Source organism: Dioscorea cayenensis, chromosome 19 (genome assembly GCF_009730915.1).
Source record: "Dioscorea cayenensis subsp. rotundata cultivar TDr96_F1 chromosome 19, TDr96_F1_v2_PseudoChromosome.rev07_lg8_w22 25.fasta, whole genome shotgun sequence".
Taxonomy (NCBI): Eukaryota; Viridiplantae; Streptophyta; class Magnoliopsida; order Dioscoreales; family Dioscoreaceae; genus Dioscorea; species Dioscorea cayenensis.
Window position 1 is genome coordinate 4794032 of NC_052489.1, and position 24500 is coordinate 4818531.

Sequence of the window (24500 nt, forward strand, 5' to 3'; positions counted from 1 at the left end):
GTGCCTACTCATTGAAAACTTTGTACTGTGGATATTGTTTGTTGAGGAATGATGCTAACTCTGGTCCACTTGTGTTCACTGCATTACAGATGTAACGACCAGAGGCTTTGTCATTCTCAGCCAAGAATACGTGAGCTCTGGCTGTATCCTCTAGGTGTGTGACAGAGACTGAGCCAGAGATCATCTGCATCATCTTTAAGATATCCATCCGCATCTTATCGCCTGCAGAATCAAAAGACAAGTGAGGGAGAGATCAAGTACCAGATTCTATGAGTGTTTTAGTCTTACCTGAAAACAAGCATAAAACCAGTTTTACCGGTGAAGGAACTTCTCCATTCAGTGGAGTGCCAATAATGAGTGTGGGATTTATGGTTATGAGATCAATCTTGTTCTCCTTTGCAAATTTAAATGCTTCCTTCTCTGCAAGTGTTTTGGCAACAATGTACCCCTACAAATTCAACCACTCAACAGTTACTCCCGGTGCTGTGAATTCATGGCTGAAGGTAAAGAGATTTATTTGATGTTTTAGCTTTACCCAAGTTGGTGGTTTCTCCTTGAGCATGTAGTCGATGTCAGACCAGGCTTCTTCATCTAGTACATAACCTATGCCTTTCTGCTGATTAACTGATACAGTGCACGCGGATGATGTGTGGACTACTCGTTTAACAGTCTTTGCCTTCAAGCATGACCTCAAGATGTTCAATGTGCCTTGAATTGCCGGTTTGATCAGATCATTCTGCAAATGAAGGACACAAATTTCAGATACTACAGGTAAATCTTTTATCAAAAACATAGAATCCCAGCATTACCTCTGGATCTTCACTCATTAAATTTGTCGGAGCAGCAACTTGGAAGACATAGTCACAACCAATCACTGCATCATCAAAACTCCCCTCCACCATCATATCTGCCCGAAAGAGCTTCAAGGTACCAATCTCTCCTATCTTCTTCAAGTAAGCAACCTTGGCAGAATCATCTGATCATAAAATAACACCATGTATTCTGTGTTCATTTATTCGATTTCAGCTTATTTAAAAAACAAAACGAATAAACTGGAATACAAACCAGGATTGCGAACTGTGGCATTGACATGATAACCCTTTTCAAGCAGCTGTTTGATGATTGCCAATGCAAGGTAACCATTTCCTCCTATAACACAGGCCTTCTTCATCTTCCTTTATCTTTATATATGTATATATTTGTCTTCAACTTCAGACTTGGATTGAACTGTGTGCTAGTGATTTATATATATATATATATATATAGTTTGTTGTTTTGCTGAACTAGAGTTAGACACACCTAAATTTCAGCTTGGACTGTTAGCTTTGACTGTGTAACACCATCAACCTCTCCAAAACTTTTCTGAAAGTTGGACAAAAGATGTTGTTGTTCCAATGAGCTTAATTGATGTTTAATTAAGAGTTGTTATTTTAGCATGCTAGCATGTCTTTAAAAAAATTATTGAAGTTAGTTTTGCAGAGATTTATGCAAAACTATTGGTTTTGCTTTGGCTATAATAGTGATATTAACAGTACATATACATTGATTGATCTAATTTTTACAGTGGGATGGTTTGGTGTTGATGGATGTGGTGTTTATAATGCTAGTTGTTGTGGTCATTTCCTCTCATAAATTCTTCATGGGCACACCATTTATATATATTTATATATATATATATATATTTATTTATTGTAACAAGTCATTGCCTCAACTGCCTTTTTAGTGTACCATATTAAGTTGTTGGGGTTTTTGCATTTATATACTTAAAAAAAAAACCTCATGATTACATTAAATCTCCATAAAAAGAAAGTGTTTATGATGCTCAAAACACTAATATTCATAGTTAATCATTTACTACACTGTAGAAAATATCCAAAATATCCTGCAAAGTAGTTGAATTAAAATTTTAGAAGCATGCATATAAACTTATAATTGCTTTTTTTTTTTTCACCATTTATATATGTTTAATGTTGTAGCAGTATATTTACACAAATGAATGGTTGTGGGAGAACGCTCATAAATATGTTTCTTTTGAGGGTATACATAGGGTCGGACCTAAGCATAGGGAACCAACATGACAAAGATTAATTCAAATACATGTAATAGAAACCCAATATCTTAAAAACTTTGTTCCATGATTGAAAAGATATTCATATTTATTGACAGGCAAACCATAGCATAAACAATTTTTAATATATATATATATAGATGTAGGTTATGTGTTAGAATATGCACAGATGTGAAATTAATTTTTTAACACATATGTGTCCTCATCTGATATGAGTTAAAATTTGAATCTATGCAAGAGATTCAATTTTAATAGATTAAAAAGTCGTTCATAGCATAATATAGTTAAAATTTGAATCTGTTTTTTTTAAAGAATGTAAATATTTTATGCAAGATATTCAATTTTAATAGATTCAATTTTAAAATAATATCCTTTTTCATGTCCTGCGTGAGATCAAATCAATCACAATTTCCATATTTTTTTAAGTCATTGATTAAAATAAAAATGTATTTTAGGTGTCGTTTGTCATTGTTTTTGTTTTTCTGTTTTTTTGGTTTTGTTTCAATTTTGTTTTGTTTTTGTTTTGTTACTGATTTTTTTAAAACAAAAACATGTTTGGATACCAAAGTTTTATGTTTGGAAAAGCAAAAAGCACAAAAGCAAAAATAATAATATTGTAAAATTTAGCATTATTTTCTTAATTTATATTAATATAATTTTTATAATTTTTTATATTAGTACATAAAATTAAGTCGCATTAGTAAACAATGGTTGTTTTTATATATTTTTATAAAAAAAATATAAAATATAGAGATGTCATGTTTTTATAAATTTGTATTAGTGACAAAAAAAGGGACAGACAAACGTGTTTTTTTTATTTTGTTTCTAAATTTAGAATTGGTAACAAAAATAAAGATTTGGCAACAATGCCAAAAGAGCCCTAAATAACTTTGTTCATTTTAGTCCATTCATTCATCATCCTTAATAATATCATACGATACTAAGTCTGTTTATATATATTTATGACATCAGTTATGGTCTGCTGAATTAATGATCAATATATATATATATATATTAAATTAAGAACTAACAATGGGCTTGGGACTTTATATTTGATAAGGAAACCTTAACTCAACTTTGCCCATTTATTAATCCAATGACAATGAAGAATATATTGATGGAACTTAATGAGAATATTGCTGATAAAAGCCTGGATTTTTTTTTTTTTTATTGAAAATTGTTTGGGAATAAGAAGTGGCATGTATGGTGAGGAAAAGCATAACTATCAATTCATATTATATCACTAGTTTTACATAAAATTAGTGAAAGCCCTCTGTGCAAGAAAGAAAGGATCTTAAAGTTTAAGGAGCTTCTGGATTAATGTATTAACTCATGTGTACACGTCATGCTTTATATAATGTTTCTCTTGTTTTTTTTTAAAAAAAACAAAACTAATTATTGACAAGGTGGCCGGCAGGGGCATAACTGTCAATTCATGATATATCACCATTTCTATATAAAAATTCAAAAACAGCGAAACAATACTGAAAATATAAAGCGAAGCAACCACACGAACCAGCCACACGACTGATGTGACTGGTGACAGTGGCAAATGATTTTAATTTAAAGTAAAAGAGTCTTTTGTCGCTTCCCTCCCCCGCTCCCGGCCTCGTTCTGGCAGCCGTTTCCTCCCCCGCTCCCGGTCGCCGCTACATCAAAGGTATGATATATTTCATGTTTTATAATGATTTTTTGGAGTTATTTAAGATTTTTGTTTGTTTTATGGTGATGGAGGATAATTTCTTGGCAATGTATCTGGATTATAAACCAAAGATTTGTTTCATGTTTTCTTATTTTTTGGAGTAATTTAGGATTTTTGTTTTTTTATGGTGGATAATTTAGGATTATAAACCAAAGATTTCATGGAGTTATTTAGACATTATCTGCATTATTTTTGTTTGTTGGCAATGTATTTGAATTATTTTTGGAGTTATTTAGGCATTATCTGGATTTTTGTGTTTTTTATGCTTTTTTGGAGTTATTTAGGATTATAAACCATTGCTTTGTTTCATGTTTTCTAAAGATTTATCTAATTTGTGTTTAGACATATACCTAAAGCCAATGTTTTAATAACCGGACCGGTTGTCCAACCAGTTAGGCAACTGGTTCCAGTCCAACCGATTGAACCGGTTGCACCGGTCGGTTCAACTGGATTTATTTATTTTTCAAATAAATAAATATTTAAAAATTAAAAAACATTAAAAATTATTAAAAAATAATTTCAAAAATAACAAAAAATAATAAAAAAGATACAAAATTACATATTGCAAAGTTGAATTACCTTTATAAGGTCACAAAGTCTCAACTTTACATAAAATTAAAATTTTCAAAATACAAATATACAAAGATACAACTATACAACAAATATTGAAATATAAAGAATTGAGTAAAATATGAGTATACAAGTATACAACAACAATAATAATGATTAAAAAATAAAAATCAAACCGTTCAAATGTTTAATTTAACATTTTAACTTTAATGATTTAATTATTGATTAGTGTAAAATTATAAGTTAATCATGATAAATTAATGATAATAAATTCTAATATATTAATATTTTTATGCACCTTGCTTTTTATTTATTTATTTATTTATTTTGACTTTTTTGCCTTTTAAAATTTGGATTGAGTTAATGAGTTTATTAACTTTATTTAAGTTTTTATAAAATAAATAAACTAATTAAATAATTTAAATTAATAAATTAAGCCACCTGTCCGGTTCAACCGGTTCACCCATTAAATCGGTTGAACTGGCCGGTCCGGTTTTTTAGTGGTTTATATCACTAATCGGACCGGTTTACCGGCCGGTTCCCGGTTGAACTGGTTGAACCGGCCGGTCCAGTCCTGGTTTTAAATCATTGCCTAAAGCAAGAACATGGAAGAACTGGTACTTGGGTGTTATAAGCAAAGAAAAGATAATATAGAAGTTGGATGTTCAAGTTATGAAATACATGCCAAAGAAAAACTTGTAGATTTGGAATTAGTTGAAAATATTGTGCCTGAGGCCGATATGATGATTGATTCTGAAGAAAAAGTTTATAAATTGTATGTCCAATATGCGCCGCATGAAGGGTTTGGCATCACCCAAAAAAGCACGAGATTAGGTGATGATGGAAAATTGAAATATTACACGCTAGCATGTGCAAGAGGTGGCAAACGAATATCTACTTCAAAAAACTCCTTCAACCCAAGACTATCCATCAAAGTAAATTGTCCGGCAAAGATTAATGTCATTTTTGGCAATGATGGGCGATTTACCATTTCTAATATTAATTTGGAGCATAATTATGCACTTAGCCCACAAAAAGCTCGTTTGCAAAAGTGCAATAAAAAATTGATGCATATATCAAAAGAAGGCTTGAATTAAATGACCAAGCAGGGATAAGCCTAAGCAAAAATTTTCATTCCCTAGCGGTTGAAAGTGGGGGTTATGAAAATTTAACATACACTGGGAAAGATTGTAGGAATTATATTGCGAAAGCGCTTGGCGTTGGAGATGCTATGGCACTTGGAAAATATTTTTCTCGTATGCAACAAAAAAACACAAAATTTTTCCATTTGATTGACATGGATGAGGAAGGTCGTTTGAGAAATGTCTTTTGGGCGGATGCAAGGTCTATAGCGGCTTATGAAGCTTTTGGTGATGTAATTTCCTTTAATACAACATACTTGGTTGCTCTGTTTGTCAGTGTAAATCATCATGGGCAGATGGTATTGTTTACGTGTGTCTTATTGTCGAAAAAAGATATAGAAACATATGTTTGGCTCTTCAAAACTTGGCTGGAGTGTATGTCAGGTAAAGCTCCTAAAGCAATTATTACAGACCAGTGTATGGCTATTCAGGGTGCAGTTAGATTGGTTTTTCCAAATTCCCATCACCACCTTTGCCTTTGGCATATCATGAAGAAGGTTCCCGAGAAGCTTGGAGGTTTAAACGAATACAAAGCAATCAAGAAGATTTTGAAACACATCACGTATGAAGCAGTGGATACTCAAGAGTTTGAAGACACATATTTGAAGATGGCGGACTATAACATTGAGAAAAATAAGTGGCTGAATTATCTATTCAAAATTTGTGATCATTGGACTCTTGTATATGTTAAAGGCATATTTTGGGCTGGAATGTCTACCACTCAAAGAAGTGAAAGCGTAAATGTATTTTTGATGGTTATGTTGGTTCGACGACTTCACTGAAGATTGAGAAGGAGAACAAAGTTGATTTTGCTTCATTTAATTTGTGTTTTCCATTGATCACTGATTGCTATTTTGAGAAGCAACTACAAGAAGTATACACAAATGAAAATTTTAAATTGTTTCAAGATGAGTTGCGAGGAATGATATATTGCAATCTTACTCTCACTGGTTCACATGGGGCAGTCTACTCATTTTAGGTGTCCGACGTTGTCAAAGGAAAAGAAGGTGCATTTAGAAAGCAAGTGGTATACAATGTTTACACTAACGAGGAAGAATTTGACATTAAATGCTCTTATCGGTTGTTTGCGTTCAAGGGGATTATTTGTAGGCACATTTGCAAGGTGCTTATTGAGAAGAATGTGAAAGACATTTTTTCTAGATATATTTTACCACGATGGAGGAAAGACATCAAACGCATGCATACATATGCACAAAACTGTTACGATGACCCACAAACCAGTGAGGAGAAACTACGGTATAATAAATTATGCTCTCATTTTACTAAAGCCGCAGAACTTGGAGCAGAGTCAAATGACAAATACATCTTCTTGATGAAATATGTGAATGAGGCAATTGAGAAGTTAATGAACAACACAACTTGTAAGGAAAAGTTTACACCTATGTTGTTGGAGGCGACTAATGTGCCACACCAAAAATTTCTCACTCCTTCGAAGGTGCGGAGTAAGGGCCGTCCACAATCAAAAAGGAAGAAGTCAAAAGTTGAAGAAATAATGATCAGAAACAAGAAAAAGGTATGTTTATGTAGTATCATATTAATTACTTCTTTAGATTTTTTTTTCGATGAACTTTTTTTTTTTTAGTGTATAACATCCATGTTATTATTGGCAGAAGCCACAAACAAAGGGAGATGCATCAGCTCAAAAATTTACACAACATGATCATTGCACACAAGAGAGCGTGGTAATTCTCTTGTAATTGTCATTAATGTCCAAATTACATATTTCAATCATTTAATTTCAAATAATGATTTATTGGACTATAATCTCTTTTCTTAGGTGAATTCAAATTCTATATCGATCAATCTGGACATGCATCATAGTTCTTTAGGTTTTACAAGCCAATGCAATGATCTCTGATTAAGGTGAGTTGGAATACATATGTATTTTTTTTATTCAATACTTAGTGATTAAAATTGTTGGTGATATGAAGTTGTGATGTATTATTCATTTTAATTTTTTAGGGAATCGTATTGTGATGCAAGTTGCTTATATAGCGCGAGGTTTAATTTTTGTGTTCATATTTGTGTTCGTGTTCGTGGAGGAAAAACAGAAATTTTATGTTCATGTTTGTGTTATAAGTAAAGATTTTTGTGTTTGTGTTGCTTATGTTTGATGAAGAGATGAACCAGGACATATATGTTGTTTGATTTTGTAATAAGGGAAGGTGTCCATGATGCTATCTTTGTTTGGAAATGGTTTCCTATTCTTTTTTATTTTTTTGTTTAATTTATTTTGCTCACAGTTGGATTCTCACGCTAAATTGTTAGTAAGTATGCATCTCTGTGGATAGTTTTAGATATTGAAAACTTAAACAAAAATAAAAAAGAATGCTTGATTAACTTATTCTACAGAAACTTGCTCCTTCTTGGTTGGTATGATTGTGCTCCTGGATTCCAGGACAGTCATGACTCCACCTCCTGTTTCTAAACTGAGCGAAATTAAGTAATTCAATATAATAAAAAAGAACTTGATCCAATTTATGCGTGGTCAGCTCACAAACACTTGTGCATACAAAAGTTTTTAAATTTGACATCTACATAACAATCACGGTCACTGAAAAGGCAACAGAACAGAATTCTAGCAAGAATTCCAGATTGCAGTGCTCAAACTACCTTTCTCAGCTCTGTCCATCTGTTAGATAAATCTGATATGTGCAACTGTTTACAAAAATTCCATCTAATCCTCAATCTGATTTAAGGTTGAGTGCTTTTGCCACTTGCACCATGTTAATTTGAATCAACTAAAATCTTTGGATTTCCAACTGTGTAAATAATAATGCAGTGATTGTAGAAATCAATCAAACATAAAAATTAAAATACATAAATAAAGAAATATAACAAATACGAGAAGACCTATAATCAATTAGCTTCTGATTATAATGTAATTGGTCTTACACATACGGCAAGCATTTTAGTAAAAGAAAAAGACGTCGTACCTTGTGGAAAATTTCACGGCTTCCACTTGCATCAACCTTCTCATAAGAGGTTAAACAACCCTGAACATAGATCAGGTCATTAGGTTTCAAGTGTTTCAGTGATATTTCTGCCAACTTCTCTTTGAACTCCAGTAAAATCCTATCAAAGCACATCAAATCCATGGAATCACTTCATGCAAAGTTAGCTAGTACATTATACCAAATATCAAATAATAGTAAAATAAATCCTCCTCAACCCTGTTATGCCATGTATTAGATTATAGCATCAGACAAACTTCAGCATAAAACCCTAAGACATAATCAATGAAATCCCTTGCAATGAATGCTTATTCTAATTTAAAAAAAAAACCCCACCTTTACATCTAGAACCAATTCTTCATAGTGAATCAATGATTGTAGATAATCAATATCCAATTCCAAATACCATATTTTTGCATATTCAAAGCACAAAACACTAGGGAGAAATGCAATTCTAAATGGTGAACATATTCTATCCTCATGATGATCCATAATTCGATGATGAACTTGAGATTTGGATGAGTCTAATGCAGGCTGTGATATTTCTAATCCTTCCTTTTCAATGATGGATAAATAACTGCAAGAGTTAAAAGTTGCCTTTAGAGTTATGTTAATAAGATATAGATCATGATAAAAATAAATATATATACAAAATAGCAATTTTTCCATATAACCATGTGTTCATAACTTCTACAGAAACTTCAACAACAAAAATAATATTTCCAACATTTAGTTTGCCACTAAACCCAAAAATTCTAACAACTCTTAATTCTAGCCCTTGAATCAATTGCCCAAAATCCAACAGAGAAACACATTTTATATCTTCTGCACAAATAATTTCATGAATTAAAATGAAATGACAAAGCACATCAAATTAAGGGGGAAACCTGAAACCCTAGAAAACTGCTTTATTTCCTCCAATGCACAAACCTGAATTAAGGGCTACAACCAAATAAGGCCATATGTATAATTCACATTTCAGATTAAATTCAGAGAACGAATTCATGTTTCATCAAAGGCTCAGATCTTGCCCCTCTATTCTTTTGCATGGATAAACATGAATCAAGGGCTGCAACTAAAGTTGTCACGCTACCCAATCTCTATATGCTTTTATAGGGCAAATCATCATGGCCACAAGAACATCATTACTAAAGAATAATGCTATATAGAGTGAACCAAATACATGAACCAGCCACGTCGACGGAAAGAAATATATGATGTAACAAAATGATTCATGCTGAATATATATATAAAATATCAAGCAACAGAATAAAAAAAAAGGCTCAGATTTAACAGTAATGATTTTCTCCCACCCTTCACCCTCCTTCTACAATAATAGGAGTAGCGGTTGCCTACTAGGCCATCGAAGCTATTACGCCATCGTTGTAGAGAGACGAGGGCACAAGAGAAATTTTTAGGACATCATCATTGCCTCTATACCTGATTTCAAGGAGAAGAGAGCGGCGGCCAGGCTTTTGTCCCAAGAATTTCAGAGAATCAGCCACACGAGAGAGAGAGAGAGAGGGGGGAAGCGGGAGCTATCGCTTGAGAGAGGAGGGGGGAGCGGTGGCTAGTCTTCTCTCTCTCTCTCTCTCTCTCTCTCTCTCTCTCTCTCTCTTTGTGCCCTAGCTTCTCTTGCACCACCGATCTAACCGCCGCTCCCCTCTCTTGTGCACCTCTGACCTGTGCCCTAGCTTCTCTTCCAAGCCAAACAAGAGAGAGGCAGTGGTCGGGAGCGGGGGAGGGAAGCGACGGTCGGGAACACAGACACAAACAAGAGAGAGAGAGAGAGAGATAGAGAGAGAGAGAGAGAGAAGGCTCTTTTACTTTACTAATTTTTTTAAATATATAAAAAAATTAAAATCATTTGCCACATCACCAGCCACATCAGTTGTGTGGCTGGTTCATGTGGTTGTTTCGCTCTATAGAGCATTACTCATACTGAAAGCGCAAAGAGAGAGAGAGAGAGAGAGAGAGAGAGAGAGAGGGAGGATGAAGAACCTTGTGGAGCTGGTACAGTGCTAGCCATGTGCTTACCGGGACGCAGTGCTCGTACACAATCCTTTGAAGCCTCAGAGATTTGTCTATGATGATTGGAACTCAGCGCCGTCAACCCCCTCGCACTCCGACCACAGCATGCATTCCAGACCCAAGGTCCGCATAACGAGGTGGAGGCCCTCTCTTACCACCATCTATAAGGATGGCGTCGCTGTCGCCAAGGCTGCCGTGAGTGGCCGGGATCACATCTGCTTTGGATCTAGGGCTGGATCGGCATGAACGCCTCTTTGCGTAGATGAGGATGATGGATTCCGGTGTGGTGGCGCTTTCCCTTCCAATTTCTTGCCTTTTTCTTATATAAATAATTAATTGAATTTTCGAGATTGTTTGACATTTAATTTTTATTAGTTCAAGGGCTTGCATACATTTTTGGTCAAATAGCCACCTTTGGGTAAATATCTTGAGTGTATAGTGCACTCTAGACAATTTTCACTTTGAACATCAAACTTTAATTTATATTATTTTTGTCATCTAATTTTAAAGGTTTCATCAAGATGGTACCAAGAAGTTTCTAAGAGTAATTTGATAATGTTACAGTTGGAATTACCTCGTCAACAACAATTCACGGAATCATCTATTGACGTGTACATGCCACATCACCAATGATGTTAATGTGACCACTTATTATATAAATCAATGAAGTCCAAGTGTACATAATAGATGACAACGTGAACATCGTTGATGATGTGGCATGTACGCATCAGCAGATAACATCATGAATTGCAGCTTACAAAGCAATACCGGAAAGCAACGCCATTAAATTCCTCCTAGAAACCTCATAGTATCCTCCTGGTGAAACTAAATTAAAATTGAATAACTAAAATAATACAAATTAAAATTTGATGCTCAAATTGAAAATTAGCCATAGTACAGTAACCGTTCAAGATATTTACCCCATCCTTTAAAAAAAATGATTTTGTTGATTGATTTTTTTTATTATTCACTATCAATTAAAACTAAAAACATTGAAAATGCACTAGTGGTTAATAACTCACTGTAAAGTGCAGAAGGGGGAGAGGATTTGAAACTTATTCCTAGAGTATTACTCATTATGATTGTTTATCAGTATTGTTTGCTTGTTATGGTGTGGATCTCTCTCCTTTCGAGAGTTGTATAGTAGAGAGATTTGTTTTCATAAGTCATTAAGCCATTGTAATCAGTGCATCTCTGTATCTACCTATCCTTTGCATTCATGGTCTGAAATTGCACTTGTAGGAAAAAATGGCAATGAGTTTGAATTATGTCTGCCCCTTATGCATTATTTTGTTTTTCTAATTTTATATTCTTCACTGCATTATTTGTAAGTATGCTTATGACACATCCGAATATGCGTGTAAACCGCAAGTGCACGGGTGTCGAAGTAATAAAATACCCTTTGAGTTGGGTAGTCGAATCCACAGGGAACAGGGTTACTGGTACTAACTTCTTCTCTGCTTTCTAGCCTAATGATAAATGGAAAGGTGTGGTGATCTAATGTGCGAAGAAATGAATACCGGAGACGAATATGCAAGGGTGAAATGGAGGGAGATCTCAATCAGTAAAAGTGGGGATTCGGGCAATGCTCCCCCTAGGATTCAGGTATTAGGTACCGAATGAGCAAAGTGTTTCTATAAAGAGTAAGTTAAGTCATGGAAATCCAATTATAATCGGATCCAGCCTCTCGATAGCCGATACTAGTCCCCTACGAGGTCCCGGTGGAGAAATCGCTCAATCTCAACACCTCACACCACTTATGACCGCAAAGCACTCTAGGGATTCCAAGAGGTGTATCCGATTCTTAAAGATTGATCCAACCCTAATTCCCGGCGAAGGATCCTAACCCCCTACAAAGTCCCGGTGGAGAAATCTCTTAATCTCACACCTCACACCAAATATGGTTGCATAGAGCTTAGGGAACGGAGATAGAATACACCAATCGGAGGGGAAAGGGGATGCTCACTATCTCATGACTCGCCCTCTCAACCCTCTTCAATCTTGAGATTCTAACCCTAATGGAGACCTCTCCCTCACCAAGGTAACAAATCAAGCAAACCAAATAACCAAAAGATCAATAAGGCAAGCAACCATTAGGCAATCAAGATTAAAACTTAATCAAACTCGGATTAAATAGAAACACTAAGCAAATCCACAAAAGATGAGAATCCTAGGGTTCACAAGCCCAAATACCCTCTAGGGTTTTAGCTCTCCATGGAGCAACATACAAAACACACCATCAATGAATGAAAATACATTAAAACCATAGAAATAAACCCCTTTATATATGAACTGATGGCCTTGATGGAGAGCTTCGACGTCTTGAAGGACCCACTCCGAAGCTAGGTTCACCGGTGGCTTCCTTGATGCTATGACGGAGGAGGAATCGATCAAAGTTGGTGATGTAGCGCCTCCAAAGCCGCAAAGACCTTCTCTCCAAACCCTAGCCGTCTCACCCCTCAAGGGCCGCACAAAAGATGAGAAAGAATAGGGCAAAACGACTATTTATAGGCCTTAGATCGCGTCTGTCACGTGCCCCCACGCGCCCATGTGGATTTTCCACACGCCCAAGTGGGCTACAGTAAAATTACTGTATGTCCGGGAACAAACCGCGATCCAAACACTCTTCTCTTGAGGCCACATGTCCGGGCACACATCCATGTGGTAGGCTATAAAACTTCTCTTCATCGACGTATCTTTAAGAGGCCTTGCAATCTTCACAAAGAGAAGGAACATGAAGATCTGGCTGCCTTTGTGCCCTTCTAACTAGTGAATTGACTTGAATTTTCTTGGAAGTTGGCACACATCTCCACGTTTATGAACTCCTCTCGTGTCTTGGTCCTTGAATTGAACAAGAACTCTCAACATTGTGTCTTTATAGCCTATCTTTGCTTCTTTTTTACTCTTCAAGGCATTCACAACCTATATGCATAAAAGAACACCAAATACACAATATGAGACATAAACCATGGTAAAAATGATACTCAATGCATGTAAAACATATATAAAAATATGTCTACTCAAGCACTTATCAGCTTATTAGCGCATTATTTTTTCCCATAATTTTTAGAGCAAACTAATTTTATTTTTTTATTAGCGTATTTATGATGAATGTTGTATGATTTAAGGATAAAAGGTACTCCCTCCGTTCTTTTTTATCTGTCGTGATTAACCCAATCTCACATACCAAGAAATTTTGTTATTTCACAAAATTTTATAAAAAATTAGTTAACTTTCCAAAATTACCCCTAATTTATTATTCACATTTCTCTCTCATATTTAATTCCAAGAAAGAGAATTGTACAAAGTGTTAAGGGAAATTTTGGGAAAAAAATAATAATAAATGCTTATGATGTTAGAAAATGACAGATAAAAAGGAACATGGATTTGTGACAGATAAAAAGGAACGGAGGGAGTATGTAGTAAGAATGTAAGAGAATTTTAAAAAATAAATAAAAGAAAATAGCAACGGCCTCCCCTTCAATTTTTTTAATTCTATAAATAATCTCCAAATCTTTAATAACTTAAAAAGTCTATGTTTTTGAAATGATTTATTGTAAAATTCAAATTTATATAAAATTATCAAAACTGAGGGGTTGGACGCTGCTGCCTAAGCTAAAAAAGGGAGATATTTTGATACTTTAAAAAATTATTAAATAATAAAACTTGAAAAAAAATATATAAAAAACAGGGACTGAAAAAGAGAAATGCTATACATGCCGATTTGCTTGGCCAAAATCACAGGCCGAATGACGTTGCCTATGTGGCAACCATGTCATAAGTTTTCTCTCTCCTCTGCAATGAACTGATTATAAAAAAAATCCCAAACCTCTCCCCTTCTTGGACAAAACGCATTCTTCTTCTTCTTCTTCTTCTTCTTCTTCTTCTTCTTCTTCTTCTTCTTCTTGAAGCCTCTCATCTCCATACCCAAGTTGTCGCTCCTCATCTTCTCTCCTAAGCCTCTCATCTTTATACCAAAGCCACCGCTCATCATCTCCTCTCCGAAGCCTCTCATCTCCATACCAAAGCCGCTCCTCATTTCTCCCTTCTCTGACAGAACGCCTTCTTCTTCTTTTTCAAAGCCTCTTATTTCCATACCGAAGCCACTCCTCATCTCCCCCCTTCTTGGACAGAACACCTTCTTCTTCTTCTTTGACTGTGAAGCATCTCCGAAGCTGCTCTTCATCTCCTCTCTCCAACTCTTCTCATCTTCTGTACTTTCTATGCCCTAGCATTCAATTTCTACAGCTTTGTGCTTCATCTCTTGATTTATAAGCTTTTTTGTTGCTTAATTCCACTATATCCTATTCTTCGGTCTCTTAATTTATACGTATTGTTAGGTTTCTCATCATTCTGAGCTTTGTTTATTAAGCAAAATATTTTAGGGATTTGATTGTCGAATTCCAAGTTTTCTAGGGTTTTCTTAACTGCGCCCATTTATTACTTATTTGTCTATTTTTTATGTATTATTTCATTTGTTAGAATTTTCTTGTGAACATGATTTACTGATTCAAATTGAAGTCATTTCTAGTTCATAATCTCAAATTATTATTGCAAAAGATTTGGAAAGAAAAACTGAAATGCTGAGAGTTTCATGGCTGGAAGAAATCAAAACAAGCACCACCCCAGTTTTAAAGCATATAATTTTAATTCACTAGATGAGGTATACATATGACTTGCCCTTTAGCTTCATATTTATTTTGATCCTGCAAAGTGCATTGTTAATAACTCGTCTTTGGTTTTATTTGCATCTTAAACAACAATTATGTAGTCTGTGAATATTCTTTGTTATTAGGGATTCTGAAAAACTGTATCTAGTTTCATTCCAAATGTAATTTTTATTTGCATTCTTCTAGTGAAACATAACCTTGAAGTTCTAACTCTAATGGAGACCTCTCTCTCATCAAAGTAATAAATCATGCAAATCCAATCAACTACAAGTATTAATAAAACATGCAAGCAATAGGAATACAAGATTAAAACTCAAATCAACTCGGATTTAATAGAAACATAAAGCAAATCAATACAAAAACATAGATCCTAGGGTTCACATGTCCAAATACCTACTAGGGTTTAGCCCTCCATGGGGTAAGTTACAAAACAATGGTGAATACAATAAAAAGCAATGAAAACCATGAAGAAAAACCCCTTGAATTCGTGATGATGGCCTTGATGGATCGCCTAACTTCTTGAAGAATCCTCCTCCGAAGCTAGGTCGCCCAAGGCTCCCTCTATGCTATGACGGAGAGAAGATCGATCAACGTTGGTGATGGACACCTCCCAATATCGCCAAAGACCTCCTTCAAAACCCTAGCCGCCTTGCCTACAAAGTGCTCGCGAAAAGCCTCGCAAAAAGTCCCTCAAGAATAGGGCAAACGGCCTATTTAAAGCCCAAAATCGTGCCTGTCACGTGCCCCCACGCGCCCATGTGGATTTTCCACTCGCCCGCGTGGCTGCAGGAATTTCCACGCGGGCGTGTGGATAGTAATTTTGCTATAGTAAAATTGCTACAATGTTTTGCTACAGTCCGGGCACACGTCCATGTGGTAGGCTATAAGACTTTTCTTCATCAACGTATCTTTGAGAGGTCATGCAATTTTCACAAAGAGAAGGAACATGAAGATGTGGCTGCCTTTGTGCCCTTCCAACTAGTGAATTGACTTGAATCCTCTTGGAAGTTGGCACACATCTCCACGTTCATGAACTCCTCTCGTGTCTTGGTCCTTAAATTGAACAAGAACTACCAACATTGTGTCTTTATAGCCTATCTTTGCTTCTTTTTTACTCTTCAAGGCATTCACAACCTATATGCATAAAAGAACACCAAATACACAATATGAGACATAAACCATGGTAGAAATGATGCCCAATGCATGTAAAACATATATAAAAATATTTCTACTCAAGCACTTATCAATTAACAACCATGACCAGTACTGTACAAGATACTGAAAAACATATGAGATATAATGCCGCCCTTCCATCGGACAAGCTGAGGAAAAAATAATCTTAGTATATGACTTTTGAAAATTCACCATAAGATTTAGCTTAATAACTGCCCCAACCTCAGGCAACAACTTGAATGATCCATTGCAACTTCCAATATATTGAGTAAATAAAAAAATATAAGTTTGTTATACTTCAATATAATAAAAAATTGAGACAAAAGCAAATAAACAAAGCCGTAGGTAGCATGGTATCAAGAAACTCAAAAGGAAGACCTACATGTGTGTCTTTGGGATCCGGATAGACTAGATATAAATGAAGATTGGTTTAGGAATAATGAAGTTCATACAATTTACAGTTAAACTAAAGATGAAATGATCTATAAGATCAGTTAAAATATAAAGCCAAAAAAGAAAGAAAAGAAACATGCATGTGCATGCATATCAAAGCTGCAAAACATAATATTATCATAAATCACCATTACTAGAATTTAAACTATGATGTGGAATCAACCATTAAAGAAAAAAAGCAAAATATAGCAACATTAGCAATTGTTACTTACCTATGATACAAATAGAAGAAGGAAACATTGTGCTCTAAATAAGAACATTCTGCAGTAGTTTTCAAATGCAACTTGGCAGTTTTGTCCACTTTGCAAACACAACCAATATGAAGGATAGCATTAAACTCTAACGATAGCTTTGTCTCATATATCCCCTAGTAAGAGTTGAACTACCCAACATGAAATATAAAAAACATTTGATAATTGATTGCATTTTTTTTAAAAAAAAAAAACTTCCAATATATGTCCCTATGATTTAAAGATAATATTGTATGTATTAGGATAGTCACAACATGTGAAGAGGAATTTTTAAACACCTGAATTAGAATTGGCATTGACCCATGAAGCTAAATTTGATTCTTGATCAAATGAAGTAAATGTTCCAATTTCATTTTGATGGTTTATCCTATAATCACAAAAAAATAAAAAATAAAAAATAAAAATAAAAATAAAAAATGTGTGTAATATTGTATAAGTAAAAAACTTTTTATAAAGGGGTGTCACACCATACACTAGAAAATAGATTTACTCTATATTTTTAAATTACCTGTGATGAAGCATCAATGCCAACATTTTATGAAGTGAAGTTAGAAATATCTACATTGAACACATTTGAAAAACAATTGGAGTTCACCTAACACAACAAATTGTTATCTAATTTATTAAAACAATCATATATAATACTAAACAAATATAAATATAGAAAAATCAAACATTATTACACTTTCTTGAGTACAAAGTTCAACTTGTGCTCCATTTTGCATTTGTACATTTCCTTGTGCTTGAGTTTTCTAAAGAAAATATTAAATTTAGTAAAAAAAATTAAAACACTAAGAAGAATTATGTAAAAATTAAGTACCTTTCTTTTATTTATAATGATCATTTCTTCAACTTTTGATTTCTTTCTCTTCGACGGTGGCCGGCCTTTACTACGCACTTTTAAAGGAGTTAGAAACCTTGAAGATGTTGCTTGTCAATGGTCATGATTCTTTTCCAACAACATTGGTGGTATAACTTAATTCAACTGTTTCTCACAAAAATTTGCATTATCCATGAGCTTCTTGATTGCCTCATCTACACACCTCATTAAGAAGTCATATTTTTCAATAGATTCTACTCCAATTTCAACAACCTTAGAAAACTGAGAGCATAATCTATTGTATAACATTTTTTGCTCATTAGTTTGTATATCTTCATAACAATTCTTCACATAAGTATGCTGGCGTTTAATATCCTTTCTCCAATGGAGTAAAATATATTGAGATGGAATCTCTCTCACATTCCTCTCAATTAAAACTTTGCATATATGTCTACAAATAACTCCTATGAACTCAAATAAACGACATGTGCATCTAATATCTAAGCTCATTTTGATAAACATTAAAGCCCACTTGCAGTCTAACTCTACCATCTTTTCCTTTTAAAAAATCTGTCACCTGAAATACTTGTTGCCCTTCTGATCTGATATATGTAAGATTACAATATAACATTCCTCTCAACTCATCTTGGAATAGCTTAAAAATTTCTTTTGTATAGGCTTCTTGTAGTTGCTTCTCTAAGTGGCAATCAGTTAGCATTGGAAAGCTTGAGTTAAAAGTAGCAAAATTAGCTTTGTTCTCCTTCTCAATCTTACTTTTTCATGCATTATCATATTGCTCCACAAATTGCTTCAAAGATGTTGTTGGACCAACATAGCCATCAAAGAAAGCATTTATGCTTTCACTTCTTTGAGTGGTAGACATTCCAGCCTAAAAAACTCCTTTAACATAAACAAGAGCCCAATGATGACGATTAGTATACAAATAATTTAGCCATCCATTTTTTATAATGTTGTAATCTTCTATCATCTTCAATCAAATGGTTTCAAATTTTTGAATATCTACTACCTCATAAACAATACTCTTTAAAATCTTCTTTATTGATTTGTACTCAGATAGCCCTCCTAGCTTCTTTGGAATTTTTCATAATATGCCAAAGGCAAAATGGGTGATGAGAATTTGGAAACACTATCTTGGTTGCACCTTGAATAGCCATACATTGAACTGTAATTATTGCCTTTAGAGCCTTCCCCGACATGCATTCCAACCAAGTTCTAAATAACTAAATGTAGGTTTTCATACCTTCTTTTGACAATAACCCACATCCGAATAATATTGTTTGCCCATTATGGTTTACTTCAACAAAAGGAGCAATAGGCATATCATATTTATTTGTTAAATATGTTGTGTCAAAAGATACAACATCACCAAAAGCTTTATATGCTGCTATAGAACTTGCGTCTACCCAAAATATATTTCGTAGACGCCCTTCTTCATCCATATCAATCAAATGGTAAAAATTAGAATTTCTATGTTGCATACGTGAGAAATAATTCTCAAGTGCCTCTACATCTCTAACTCCAAGCCTAAATTACCTTGCTTTTGCAATATAATTCTGACAATCTTTTTTAGTATAGGTTAAATTTTTATACTCACCACTTTCAATGGTCAAGGAATGGAAATTCTTACTTAAGCCTATACCTGCTTGGTCATTTAATTCAAGCCTTCTTTTGACATATACATCCATTTTTTTATTACACCTTTGGAAACGAGCTTTATGTGGACTAAGTGCATGATTATGCTCCAAGTTGACACTGAATATAGTAAAACACCCATCATTACCAACGATAATATTTATCTTGGCATCACAATTTGTTTTCGTAGATAACCTTGGATTGAAAGTACTTTTTGCAGTATATATTCTTTTACCACCTTTCACACAAGTGAGTGCGTAATATTTTAATTTTCCATCATCTCCACATGTTCTACTTTTTTTAGAAATATCAAAACCTTCTTGTCGAGCATATTCAACATAGAGATTGTAAACTTCTTCAAAATTAAACATCATGCCTGCCTTTGGCTTCTCTAACTCTACCAATTTCTCTTTCTCTTTGTTCAATATTTCTGTATTAAAAGACTCAACTTCTTTCACATTCTTCACTTGTTCAAAAGACTCAAGTTCTAATTTTACCATAATGTTCTTGATTTGTATCTATAATAAACAAGTAACAACTACATCATAAGAATATTAAAAACTAAGTAATTGAGAAACATGAAAGATATTGAAATTAAAATTGTCTTAAGATTTGAATGGAAAGTAAACTTTGTTATAAACTTTTCAGCTTAAGAATCTTTTAGAGTGATTAGATTTTCATGATATAATGTGTAATTTACTAATTAAAAAAAAGAGAAATTAGTTAATGACAAAGGCTTTGTTTTTAACAAGGATAGACATTCATAACAACATTTCTCAAATAAAATTTATTTATATGAATTTTTTTTCCATAACAAACATCAATTTATAACAAATAGAATGCAAACAGTAAATATATTAAATCCAATACCAAATCAAATATGAAAAAAAATTTCTCTCTGCAAGCAATTAATATATAAGGATAAGGATAACGTAGCAAATATTCATAACAAATTTTCATCTACAGATACAATAATAAACAAAATATAACTAATAAAATCTTCCCCATTACAAGCTAAATTTGAAAACTTATCTCTCTAAAGCTAACGAAGATATGCATAAAGACAAGATTAGGCAAAAAGGCCAAATCACATGGCTATTATCTACACTAAGAAAGATGAATTAATACCTCAATTGATTGGTGTCAAGAGCGGCTTTAGAGATTTGGAATATGCTTCAAAGATGCTTCGTAGAAGAGACACTTCGAAGAGGAAGGCTTTTGAGAGGAGAGCTTTTGTCTGACGAGGAGAGGGATGAGGAGCGGCTTCAGAGATGCTTCACAGAGGATAGGCTTCGAAGAGGAGATGAGAGGCTTCGGAGAAGAGATGAGGAGCGGTTTCGGTATGGAGAGTAGAGGCTTCGGAGAGGAGATGAGGAGCGGCGGCTTCAGTATGGAGATGAGAGGCTTCTGAGAGGAGATCACATAGGCAACAACTTGATTTCGGCCTGTGATTTCTGCCAAGCAAATTGGCATGTATGCCATTTCTCCTGAAAAATATAAACAAATTAAAAAAACTAATCGAGAAAACTATTAACTTTTTAGGTGATTTAATCTAAGGGCTCGTTTGGTAGACATGATAAATGCCATAGGATATGATAGACTATCATATCCTATTATTTTCTTTTGTTTGGTGTGCCAATAGGACATGATAATATTATCCCATTGACCCAATTTATCCTACTGGGGACATGATATTAAATCTTGTGGGGGGAGTCAAGATAGAAACATGTAGGATATGATAAAATTTTAAACTTACTTTTTTACCCTATTTATGGTTTATTAAACTCATCTAGGGTTTGATTATATGCCTTCTTTCCATTTTTTGATGCTTGGAACAAAAAGCTTATCAACAACTAAATATGACACTAATTTCACTAAGTAGGGTTTTTCGCATCCGAAGTGGTTGAAGAGTTTCTCCGTCGATCTTGTGCTTGAACATGTTATTTTTTATCTAAATATCGTTTGTTATCATGTCTTAGTTTTTCTAATCGGATGATTTTTTTTAATTGATTTTGATGTGATGTATTTAATTTGCTATATTTATGGATTTTTGGTTATTTTTTTCTAGTAAATAGGTATGAAGTATAATTTTTACAAGTTGGTGATATTATGATCTATATATTTGTGGGCATTATAGGTTTTTTTTAATAATTCAATAGAAACTCGTAAAGATACCGATAACTAAATCATTAAGGAAAAAAATTTTTTAAAAGAATTCTATTTTGAAAAATAATATATAATTATATTATAAAGGGTAATTTGTTTATTTACATATCATTCATATCATATCCTGTCATTATCTGATCCACTCCAAACGTAAAATAGGATAAAAAAATGATGTCCAATGGCTTATCTGGTGCGCACCAAACATAAAATAGGATATGAGCTTATCATGCTCATATCTTTTACTACTCCTATCCAGTCCTCATATCATATCCGTCTATATCCTATCATGTCCACCAAACGGGCCCTAAAAGTTATATAATCTTTTAATTAATATTAATCAAAATTAAATAATTTTAAATTTTAATTATTTAAATATATTCTCTTAAATAATTAAATATAATAAAAAAGAGTAATCGAATAGATTTCCCGTTTTCCCGAATGATGTGGATGTTAAGTTGGCATCTATGTCAGCATCCACATCATTCTTTCTTAAGATAAACATATAAATGATAAACCGAAAACCTCTCCCTAAACCCTAAATCGGAAATCACAAACCCGCAAGGAGTTTGTGATTTCTTGTTTAGGGTTTAGGGCTTAGGATTTAAGGTTTAGGTTTTAGAGTTTAGTATTTATTATTTAGAGTTTAAATTTTTAGATTTGTAGGATATAGATTTTGTAGTATTTGGGTTTATGATTTTAGATGTAGTTTAATATTTTTTTAAAAAAAAATTTAAGAATTTAAAAAATTTTAAGGTTACAAAAATTTATATAAAAATATAATGATGTGGATGAGGATCCACGAAAATCGGGAAAAATAGCATCGCTTAAATAAAAAACATCTTGAGTGATAAAACCTCTTACCATATTTTATTAAAGCCGGTTTCTTTTTTTTTTAAACTCATGTATTCATGCATATGTTACTAATAATATAAATATGTTATTCATATAAATATATATTATTTGTTACAAGATTATTATGCAATGTAAGTGTTTACATACGCTTTTCTTAGTCGAGATAAGCCTGATCCCCTAAAACAAATAATGATAATTTTATTCGGAAAAAAGTTGAATGGAATTCTAGATTTTTCAGAAAGAAAGAAAAAAATTAATTGGATAATGGTCCGGATATTCAAAGAAAAAGAAAAATCGTATATTCAAATAGAAAAAGGATAATTTAAAAATAAATAAATAAATAAATAAACAGAGGATAAATCAAAAAAATAATAATAATCTCTCGATATTTTAATTCCAAAAAAAATATATCTTTATCCGGTTAGGATTTAAAATAATAGATAGGATTTTTTATATTTAATATATATAATATATTTAATATATATATATATATATTAAATATTAAATATAAAAAAGGAGAGATAAACTAAAAAAAGAGTTATCTCCCACATCAGATTTTTAAACTCAGATAAAAAAAAAAATCTGATTTTAAATAAAATAAAATAATAAATTCCTAGATAAAATAGGAGAGATATCGTATTTTTGAATTTTTTTTAAATAATAAATTCAAGAATTAAAAAATGGATTAAATATAAATCCGAAAATAAAATAATAATAAATAAATCCGTGAAAAATTGTGAAGTTCAAAAGAAAATATATGATAATGGTATATAAAATAACGAGTGGATAACGACAATTAAAAAAAATAAAATAAAAATCCTGGATTTCAGGGAAAAAAACGAGTGAAGCAAGAAATGCTAACAAATATTGAAAAACAGAGAGAGACCGGGGAAAGAAAGAGAAGAGGGTGAGATTGATGGAGGAGAAGGAAAGAAAAGATAAAGAAAAGGAAAAAAGAATGACAAGCCCCGGGTGAACTACATTTGGTGTTAGAGTGAGGAAGATAAAAGGGTATGGATTGATCATTGCCTCAGAAAAGTCATGGATTCATTTATAAAGTCTTATATTTTGTGATACATATAATCCATAGCATGAACTATTTCCTATGCGCATGCTGAATCATGAAGTTCCTTCCCTTATTCGCATGCAGACAACATACCCTTGGTTTCTCACGTATAGATTAAAGCTTGATCTAACTATTATTATTTTCTTTGTCAAGCTTGTATTATTATTGTTACAATACAATAATTGTGTTTGAGATCAGTATGTAGCTTGAATTGAGTATTTTCTAGAGTTGTTAGTATTCATGATCCAGAGAAAAAAAAACAGTGTCTTATTTAATCCTTGTTAGAAACCGAGGTCAATTCACATTAAAAAAAAAAAAAAAATCCCTTATTCTATTCTATCAAAGTATTATTTCATGCTAAAAAATTGAATGACTTCTTCCGTCCACGTGAAAATATGAAGGTGAGAATCACATCTCTGCATTTAGAGAGTAGAGCATTACAGTAACATCAAAATTTTATTAAATGTAGGATTGGTGGAGAGGATGTGAGTTGGGATGAGTACGTAACAGCTCTGCATGTCAGATTTGGGACTGAATTACACTATGATCCCATGTCTGAGTTGAAGAATTTGGTTCAGTTGGGATCTGTGCAAACCTATCTGGACAAATTTGATCAATTGTTGAATAGGGTGCCCTTGTCTGAAGAATATATTGTGAGCTTCTTTCTGAATGGGTTGAAGAATGAAATTCAATATACTGTTCAAATGTTTAGGCCTATGAGCCTACAAGAAGCTGTGAGTTTAGCTAAATTGCAGGAAGCTGCTGTAGAGAATGCATATAAGAAGGGAAGGATGGTACACAGGACAGCTCCTCTACTCCCTACACCTAAATTTGCTACAGCAGAAAACAACCCTAACAGAGAAAGGATTACTGGAGGGGTTGTGAGGTAGACTGGAGAGAGGACTTTC

General features: G+C 33.3%; 1 protein-coding gene across 2 annotated transcripts in view; it reads right to left on the reverse strand.

Moving 5' to 3' along the window:
* LOC120283966 (anthocyanidin reductase ((2S)-flavan-3-ol-forming)) overlaps nucleotides 1–24500 on the reverse strand; it is a 42533-nt gene that overhangs the window by 766 nt on the left and 17267 nt on the right. Inside the window, exons 1-5 of one of the 2 annotated variants that reach the window (XM_039290790.1) lie at nucleotides 1066–1235; nucleotides 810–976; nucleotides 536–736; nucleotides 289–448; nucleotides 9–222 (exon numbers count right to left, since the gene is read on the reverse strand). The exons of the other annotated variant lie outside the window; for it this stretch is intronic. Coding sequence (XP_039146724.1) covers nucleotides 9–222; nucleotides 289–448; nucleotides 536–736; nucleotides 810–976; nucleotides 1066–1171 — 848 coding nt within the window. The 5' untranslated portion in view covers nucleotides 1172–1235. Of the gene's footprint in view, nucleotides 1–8; nucleotides 223–288; nucleotides 449–535; nucleotides 737–809; nucleotides 977–1065; nucleotides 1236–24500 lie in introns of those variants that run through there. 2 annotated transcript variants of the gene reach the window in all.